At 43.4% G+C, this 9,635-nt stretch overlaps 1 protein-coding gene across 2 annotated transcripts; it reads right to left on the reverse strand.

Annotated features, from left to right (window-relative positions):
• Positions 1 to 1,395: 1,395 nt before the first annotated feature.
• On the reverse strand, positions 1,396 to 6,164 carry KRR1 (KRR1 small subunit processome component homolog). Of its 2 annotated transcripts, none has more exons than XM_064419552.1 (10): positions 6,018 to 6,164; positions 5,471 to 5,646; positions 4,873 to 5,007; positions 4,502 to 4,627; positions 4,324 to 4,407; positions 3,652 to 3,708; positions 2,999 to 3,169; positions 2,753 to 2,830; positions 2,535 to 2,628; positions 1,396 to 2,044 (listed from the first exon to the last, which is right to left on the reverse strand). In XM_064419552.1, the coding sequence occupies exons 1-10, from the start codon at positions 6,109 to 6,111 to the stop codon at positions 1,902 to 1,904; spliced, it is 1,158 nt and encodes a 385-aa protein (XP_064275622.1). In that variant the 5' UTR covers positions 6,112 to 6,164; the 3' UTR covers positions 1,396 to 1,901. The 2 variants fall into 2 exon arrangements, with proteins under 2 accessions (XP_064275622.1, XP_064275621.1); XM_064419551.1 differs by having other exon boundaries at positions 5,471 to 5,649.
• Between the last annotated feature and the right edge of the window lie 3,471 nt (positions 6,165 to 9,635).

The raw sequence follows: 9,635 nt of genomic DNA on the forward strand, positions 1-9,635 counted from the left end.
TCATTTCTACAGTACTGTAGCCACAATACCTATCAATATTTCTGCATGCCCACTCCTGACCCTGACTCCTGATCTTACTACTGGCATGGATTTTAACAGAAAACCCTGGAACTGTGGCCCAACATTTCTCACATTACACTTCCAGATCATTATCTCCTAGTATTGCTTATACTAGAATAATTTCAATATTGCAGCATTCCTTGAATAAATCATTTTTCAAAATGCAAGTATGTCTGGGGACAAAATTAAGAATTTCATGCTTGATATATCTTTATATATACACATCTTTGTTTGGTGACTGCTGGAGCCTCCATAGCCAAGACAGCACACTCACAGACACTCCTGTGGGAAACACAAGCCTCAAGTTCCATGTAGTGCAAAGTCCCAACTAAAAACCAGCTGGCAACTGCACGTGGACAGGACTTCATGTGTGGGCACTCTCCTGCACAGGGCTCTACAGCAGACCATCCAGCATGGTCTCTGCCCCCCACATGGGATAATATCCTACTACTGGAAAGAGGAATGCAGGGAAGGGAACCAGATACACTGCTGTATGTCCAGGGAGCTTAAAATGAGCTCAGTAGAAGTTCTCTCCTGCTTAGTTTAATTGTGTGGTCTCCAGAAGAAACAGAAGCAACACAGAGACCTTAAAGTTCAACATGTCAACAGTTTCATTTACTATATACTTCAGCAGCTCTTAGGAAATCCCAAGAAAGACCTTCACTTAAAAACCTTTAGGCATACCAAAAGGATACAACGTGGGGTACAATGTGGCATCTTTCAAACAAAAAAAAAAAAAAGTGTTTTCATCTACTAGTTTCAAATAAAAAGTCACTAATGTAAAAGGCATTGAGCTGCATCCTTCTAGGAGAATCATTTTCACTGCAGGTGCAGTGATCAAAATTCCAAACCCCAGCAAAAGCACTCAAAATCATTACATTAGTGTGGCTCTATCTCCTCCTCAATACATTTGTTTCTTTAATCTCAGATGTATGAAATAAGCAACAGTGGCTCTGCTGGTGCATTTAATTTCATCACATTTCAGTTTCAGGAAATTGAAAAACCTCTAAACTTCCTTTAAAATAGGGCAAGTGCCAAAAAAAAAAAAAAGGAACACAATTTTTAAGATATTCTTGCGAGAAGGAACTAAACTAGGAATATATTTAAAGGTAAATAACACAACTTTTTGCTTTCCCTGCAGCACAATCTCTATGTAAAGACACTTACTTTGTACCATATTCTGTGTAAAAACCCATCACGATAATGCTAATAAATGACAGTTTATCAATGGTATGCAACGAAGATTATGGTTTGTCTGATTTTCAGATGAAACTGTGAGTTTGTTTCCAGGACAACACAATGGAGGTTGTGCAGTAGATTAATTATTTAAGAACATTGTATTAAAATAGTTTATTAACATCGAGACAAGACACAAAAAAAATCAGCTTTTACAAAAATAAAAGCATTATATAGTAATACAGCTTGCCTGTTTAGCAAAAGTTATCACCACAACTTGAGGCTGCATATTGTCTGGTAGTCTTTCACTGAATTAGACTGAGCTTTTACCTTCCCAGAGTGATCTGGCCCAAATGTTTAACACTCCACATCAAACCCTCCATGTTTCTATTCTGAAATCTTCCCTTTACACAGATGGATATTATCCAAATACATTCTCTTACTATATGAAACAACACAGTAGCACAGATTTTCTTCACCAACCTTGCCAAGCCTGTACAGCTATTGTAGGTCCACTAATTAAACTGTACTTAGGAAAAGAGAATCATTTACTTAGTCTTTTCTTGTCCACATTATACTGACAAAAAAAAGCAAAAAATCACCCATCTTCAGAGTGCAAAAATGTTCATCATCAGAGGTGACAAGTAAACATCTTGGGTGGTGAATTACTTCTTTTTCTTTTTTTTCTTTTCATCTGCTGCCATTTTTAACTTTACTTCTTCCTCAGGGAGTGCTCCTAATTTCTTCTTCTTTGCATTCTTTACCTTTTCTTTGATTGCTTCAATATCAATCTTTTTCTCGGTGGAGGCTACAGAGTAAGAAAGACAAAGATTGTTGTTTCTCCAGTGAATTAAAAAAATACAACATTTGAGAACATAAGCTCTTACTCTATACATAGTGTGGTTTTACTTTAACCTTTAGAAAATGTTAGAACTATTACAAAATGTTAGAACTATTTATCTTGTAACAAAGTTGTGATGTAAGTTTTTCAAGTAAGTATTGCTTTCTGTTTACTTGCATGTAGAAGTCATGGCAGCTTCACTGTAAAACTGCAAGGCAAAAGTTGATGCAGCTAGAATAACCAATTGGAGACTGACTCTTCAACAGAGGATTGCCATTTTATAGGTATAGAATTATTGGCTAGATGATCTTTCTACTGTCCCTGGCAAGCTCTGGCCATGGATCTTACCATCAGGATTTTTCTTGCATGAGCTTTCTTTTTCCTAGGGTGTATTTGCAAAATCACTCAGCTTAGAAACTGACAACAGAAGATTTTACAACAGGAAAAAGATGGTTACCTTTCTTTGTTTTCACAGCTGGCTTTTCCTTTGGTGGGATAAAAGCTTTATTTCTTTCTTCTTGTCTTCTCTTGACTGCATCTGCTTGCTTTGCCTGAAGTTACCGATAAAAAAGGTCAAGCAGCAATAGAGCAGGGCAAAAAAAGGACAAAAAAAATCATATTCCAAGTCAGCAATGAAATGCCTTTTAACTGGACCCTGGGTTAGTACAACTTTACCTTTATCTCTTCCATTTGCTTGCGTTTCTTCTGTCTTTCTTTCAAGAAGTATTCGCCACTTGCCAATTCTTTATCAATCTGTGGAAGACAAGTAGCAAGAAGACTTAGTTAATTAAACATTATAAGCCAGATGTATAGTATCAGGGAAACAGAAGATGACAGAAAAAGCCTCCCCAACTCTTTCTACAAAGAACACAATTTCAGGTGTGCTATATTCCTGCATAACCAAATAAAGTTTCAACTGACCTGGCTTTCTGGCTGTGGAGGTGGGAATGGTGTGTACTCCTTCTTAGTATTTTTCTTCTTGGGCTCCTTCCGTTTTTTCAAGTTCTTCCGCTTGAATTTAGGCAAAAATCTTTCCCAACTTTGTGTCCTCAGTTCAGGATCTTTTGCTAATTCCCTTTTGATCATCAAAGTCTTCAGTAGTTTCAGAATGTCACAAAGAAGTTATTAAAAAAAAGAGTATTACAGTAAAAGCCAAGAGATCCAAACCAGAAGTTTACTAGACTTTCTTAGAGGGAATATGCTACCTTTAAGCCTCCCACATCTCACTCCAGTAAGAGCAGAGGGGCTTAATTATGAACAGCAGAATGAGAAAAATGTGTCAAAACAGGGACAGAATGCACTGGAGTAGGTGCTTCAGTTTAAATGAGCAAGTATCAAGCCAACAATCAAAGAAGAAAGTTCCCTTTGATTTTGCAGATACTGCCATAATGGTATTATGGCAATAAATCCTAGTAAAATGAAGGATATCAAAGTCAGTGGTTTTTATAAAGCAGCATACTACAGAAATTCTCAAAATAGATTACCACACAGAAACATGTAACTTTTTTAACACACAACCCTCTGTGAAGAAAAAGCATTTTCTTGTAAACAAAGATGCAGTGGACCACGCTAACCTTGATGTTATATATGGGATGTATATTCTTCATTGTGTCCAGAACAACTTTTCTAACCTGTATTGAATACAAAAGAAGAAGAACAGAAAGCTTATCAAGTATTTCATGTGCTAATCAATTAAAATATCAGCTATAAAATACTGTGCTTCCTCTGCCCACCTCTGCCACCCCAAAGTAGTAACATTTAACATTAAGAAACATTAAGGCTGGAGAAGATCTCCAAGATCATTGATTCCAGCCTTTAAAAAGCTAAAGCACAGGGTTAATTGGAAGGAACAGCAGTTAAAAAATGCCAATACTATTGTCCCAATACTATTGTCATGCTTCTAATAGACTCCAGCAGGCCCCACAAACGTTATTTTCATGTTACCATGGATCTTATGGTGTCATGAGGAACTTGCTTTTGACAAGCATTCTTCTCCCACCGTTACTAAAATACACACAGATGCTTTTGGTTTTTTTTCCAAGACAGAAAGATCTTGGGAGTCTAAACAAAATTCAGCAGCTCAGATGATAATACTATGGACATTCATGCAAATGTAGCTTACTAACACACAGCTGAAAAGTCAGTGAGATACTGCCAAGATTGCCAGATTTTGTATACTGCCCACCCTTGAGCTGGGCACAGAAGTTTGTGGTTGCTACACAAACAGCTCATCTACCCCATCTTACCTCTTTTAGCCCACTAAAGGGTCCAAGAGCTGAAACAGTGTTGCCTTGCACCATAATATAACAGTTTGTTAACAGTTCCAGGGCCTACACCAAAAAAGAAATGAAATGAGTATAATACGAAGACCTGACACAAATTTGGGTCTCAGTATTGTCTGGTTACTACACCTATAGGAAATACCTTCAGAGTAGATCCTTTTGGCCCAAGAAGCCGTGCTCTTCTTTTTATAAAAGTCTCTCTCTTCCTCACCAGAGAGCCTATCTTAATGATGTCACATGCAACATCGTCCTGAAGGATACGAACTGCCTAAAGAGATGCAAGCAATGTCATCTGAATTCAAATGTATTGCTCATAGGAGTCAAGAGAATACTTCAGTTTATTCTTGTCCCTTTGCTTTCAGATATACTTACTTCAGGTACATATTTTATTTTACTTGACTCACTTGAAATTACCGCATTTTTAAAATGCAGTATTTTATAAGTATTATGATAGAATTGAAGACAAAATATAAGCACTATGATGGACAAAAACTTTCAGGATTTATTACAGACCTGCTCAAATGGAACGCTTCTTGCCAGAAGTTTTATTAAGTCTCTAGCCCTAATGATTATATATGGATCAAAAGTCTTCTTAGTGGTAGTGACAGTCATGCTTCCCTCAATTAGATCCAGCGCTGCGTTCACATACTGCAATATTTGAAAAGAAACACCAGATCAATATCATAATTCAGCTTTGGCAGTAAGCAGTTAACTAACAGAACGTAGATCTATTTTCTTGAGTGACATTTAGCTTAAGAAAATTCACACACACAGAGACAAAGCCCAGACTGAATATGTCACAAGGCCCAAAGCACCACCTCTCTCATCTCCCTGCATTCAAGCACAGCAAAGCCGTCAGTGCCTGGATGATGAGATATTTGCTGTTGCAAATATACTGCTGACAGCATCTGCAAAGAACTGCAAGTCTGGCTACACAGTTCTTCACTGATTTTGATGACAAAAAATGACACTGCTAATTCAAAATGCAAGCACAGTAGAAATTCACAAACACAGTATGAGAAAAGCAACTTGCACGGTTTTTATTAGCTTAAGTAAGACCTGTATGTCCCAAAAGGTAAAGTCTAGTATCAAAATGGTTAAAAGTTCATACATGTTCACCCAAGGCTTTCTGGACAAGTGGCCAGCACTCTTTCAAGTAGGCTTCTCTATACTTCGGGAACAATGTTGCAAAACTGCTTTCTTCCAGCAGCCCTCTGGGATTATCCTCTCTTGTAAAGGCTGGCTCTTTCCATCCATCCGGCACAGTGAGAAGTTCAGACTCATCAACTGCTATTTAAAAAAAAAAAAGTTATTGTTATAAGAAGATTGATTTAATACACTGTTGAGTGCGGTTTCCATCTCCTCTGATCTTAGATAAATTACTGCTTTAAACTATGTGTATAAAAAAAAAAAAGAAGAAAACCACAGCTGAGATATGCGCTGTTGATCTGGTATATACGAGATGATTATTCAAGTATATTGCACAGGAACAAGGCACAGACTGGGGCGAGGAAGCCGAGAGCGGGCACACCACAACACGGCACCGCCGCTGCCGGCCGCAAGCACCACCAGCGGCCTGCGCGCTCCGCAGCGCCCCACGGAGCCCCCGCAGCCCGCGGCCCTCCCGGCCAGCCGCCAGTCCCGCATCCCGCCCTCACCTGGCGCCGCCTTCTTCTTGTTCTTGTTCTTCTGCTTCTCTCTGTGCTTCGGGCCCGGCCCGGGCTCGGCCTGCTCCTCGGGCACGGCCGCCATGTCCGCGCGCGCCGGAAGGGGCGAGGCCGGGCGCTGCCGCGGGGCCGCGCGGAACTTCCGCCGCGCGTTGTGCGGGAGCGCGCGGCCGGCGCGTGCGCCCGAAAACGCGCGGAAATAGCCGGGTACTGCGGTGCCTGAGGGAAACCAAAGGAAAGGGATGCCTGCTGAGACCTCATTGTTCAGCGGAATGACTTACTGTTCAGATGGTGAATCTGGACAGTAAATAAGTAATTCAAGGTTTTGTGGGGGATGCTCTGCGTCCTCCTCCCTGCCCCTTCCTGTACCCGTAACTGAGCATTTCCTTCAATGAAAGCAGAAATGTGCCGTCTCCGTCATGAAAAGCCAATGGGGTGCAAAACTGGAGGAGACCTTCAAGAGCAAGAACACCCTGAGGCAGGACAGTGTTGTCTTTGGCAGGTGTTCATAAAAACCTGCACTCTACGATGTTTAATTACCTAAATGATGAGAAGCATGTTTCTGTCACCTGATCTGTACCTGAGTAAAATACTCATTTAAAAATCAGTTTTGACCCCCCTAAAACCTTTCCTTCGGACCCTCCTTCCTGTCTTGCCTCGCCTGCTCCATCTGCCAGCCCTTTGCGCTCCCCCATCTCCCACAACGAGCGGGACTTCCCAGATCCTTTCTGCCAGCTTGACATCGAGTTGGCGCAAGCTTTTAGCTATTCGTGTTAATTCCTGCCTGTCAGCATCCTTCAGGCAGGGGGCGGGAGTGTTCCGGAGGAGGGAAGGAGCCGACAGGAGGCGCGGGCAGCGGGCGCTCTGGGAGGCGGGTTATCCATGCCGGTGCCGCTGGATGGCACTGCCCGCCGCGCGGAGCGCAGCGCAGCCCCCCAGCCGAGCTGCCTCTGCCGGCGGCTCCCGCGGCAGGGACGGCACCGGCACGGAGGGACGGAGGGAGGCGGTGCGGAACGCGCTCCCCCTCCGCCCACGCAGCCCTGCCCCGCCCGGCACCGGGCTTTGGATGCCGAATGCCATTGACATTGAAAGGTTCCGTGCCCCCGGACAAGCACAGGGAAGCAAATTTGCCTCTCTCAGCTCTTGGAGCTTTCTGGGGCTGCTCGCCGGGCTGGCATTCCTCGGCGCTGCAAAGCCTTGGAGCACAGGACGGGGTCCTGCCCGATGCGAAGGGAGCGCTGGGGGGGCGGGCAGGCGGCTCAGTGAAGCGCATGAAGCGCACTTCTCTCACCTGAAACCTCACGTGTTATGAAAACGTAGCAAAACAGATCTGGAAAGAGTTTGAGGGACGAAAATTAGTTTAGTTCTGCTCCTGTTTAGTGTCTGATGACTCCTGTGGTGCAGGCCATCAAAAAAATCACGGGAGTGGGCTGTGGAAGGGGCATGCCTTCAGCGCTGGGCAGTGGGAGTAATGCTCCTGGTGGGATGAGAGGAGAGAGTTAGAGAGGCTGCAATCCACAGTGTTGAGAGTGTGAAGAGAAATTACAGCCTGCCAGCCTTCTGAGTAGTGCGCTTGCTTGCTTAAGTGTACATCCCACACATCTGAGTGGCAGCGACACCCTACTCATGTGCCCTCTCCTCTCCTGCATCCCAGCCCCTGGGGGTTCACCGAGCCCCCGAGCCCCTGTGCTGGAGGAGAAGTGAACGGTGTGTGGGGTAAGGGCTGAGGAACTGGGGCTTTGTGACTTCTTTTCTAACGATGGACAGCCCTCTGTGATCCGGTGCTGCCCTGAAACATCTCTGCCTGATCAAGACAGATACACTGAAAATAACAGAAAATAGAGGCAGTAATGCTAACAGACTTGGAGGATGTGATTTGAGAAGGGTCCTCAGGTCCCCTCCTGTCTGATTCTTTGAAGGAGACAGTAATTTCTCATCTTTCCTCTTACCTCAGTGTCTGCAGTCCAGCTGGATGCAGGAAACCAACTCCCTAAATTCCTAATAGGGTCAGGATACTCCCACAGACCTGCTCTGCTTTTCCAGACAATGGCATGTGTATATAATTTTTACCAATCACAGCTGAAGTGCAATAACTGCTCATTCGGCGGGGTTAGGAAGCTGATGACAGGTAGCTATGGGGACAATGGCTACTGAGGGGACAGGGACTGACACTGCTGCAACCCCCAGGAGCAGGTCCTCTGCACGCTGGTTTGAAGCTGAGCTCCCAGGCAGGAGGGACAGTGTGGGTGCCACCACAGTGGTGGGGCACAGTTCCCACAGGTGGGGATGCTGTGCTGCTGTAAATCCCTGCCCTCCACCACCCCTTCCCCCAGGGTCTGCATGCCCTCCCAGCTCTTCCAGGAGCAACATGTTTTCCAAAAGCACCTTTCACTGGCAGCACATACCATGTTCAGTGTTCTACCAGCCCAGTGTGGGACGGAGAGATCCAGTGCTTGGGAGGACCTGGCTCAGCTCTGTGTGTGTGTGTGTGAGTCTTTGTGCAAGTGGTTTTTCCTCTTAAAAATAAAGTGAAGGAATGAAACAGCACAACCTCTTTTACACACATTTATATGATATGATAAGTAGGGCAGAGCACTGCTGTTAGAAGGAAGGTGCCTCTTTATTATGCAGCAAAGTAATTATTTCCCAGTCAGTAGATAGGACTCCAACCACTTGGCACTTTCTTATGTGCCATTTTCTAATCCAAAAGAGCAACTTGGGATTTTGTGATAATTCAAGCAATCAGATGAGCTCATGCACATGGCATTCATTTGCTAGAAACACCACACAGATCCCATTCACTCTTAGCACTCATAAATCCATGTGACATTTTATCTATTTATAAACTTTTAACAGCAGGTTATGATTGTTATGCAAGCCATTTTCCAGGGATTAATAAGCAGCTTTTGCTGATGGCAGCAAGAAGGGCCATTAACTGCTCTGGGACAGTCATTAATCTGTAGTAAATGCTAAGCATCTGGATCATTTCTATGTAATTAAATAATCAATACTGCCTTTTGATTCAAAGAACTGGAGAATTGTATTTCAAATTTATCTTGACTTAGGGTGTTCTTAATTCTTTTAGTTTACAACAGGGCAGGAGGCACATGGGCGACCGAGATTTTCTCCCGGTGTAACAGACTCTTAAATTACCAGCTATTTTAAATAAAACCTGTCAAGCGGTCAAACAGCGTTCAAACTGGCCACCAAAACCAATTCATTGGATTGGATGGAAAAATAAATAATCACTTGTTGTCCTTTTTCATAATAGACTACTTTCATTATTGGAATAAAATTAGGTGACCTGACCCTGGGAGGTAGCCTGGAAGAATTAAACTAATCAAACAGAAACTTCTGCTGCCCAGCCACCCTCAGAAAAATCCATCTTATTTCATTCCCTGGCTAACATGACCTCTGTGCCCTCACGCGGATGAGGTTGTGGTGTCATTTCTCTATTTCCCTCTCTCTCTTCCTTTATCTCTCTAGGCACTGCTGTGAGTCACTTCTCTGTTTAGTATTGTTCTTGTCTTTGCTGTGGACTCCATTGATCTGCAGAGGTGCTCACAGATGATGGTACTGGTGTCACGGCAAACCTGGCCAGGCAAGAAC

This window comes from Passer domesticus, chromosome 5 (genome assembly GCF_036417665.1).
Source record: "Passer domesticus isolate bPasDom1 chromosome 5, bPasDom1.hap1, whole genome shotgun sequence".
NCBI classification, from domain to species: domain Eukaryota; kingdom Metazoa; phylum Chordata; class Aves; order Passeriformes; family Passeridae; genus Passer; species Passer domesticus.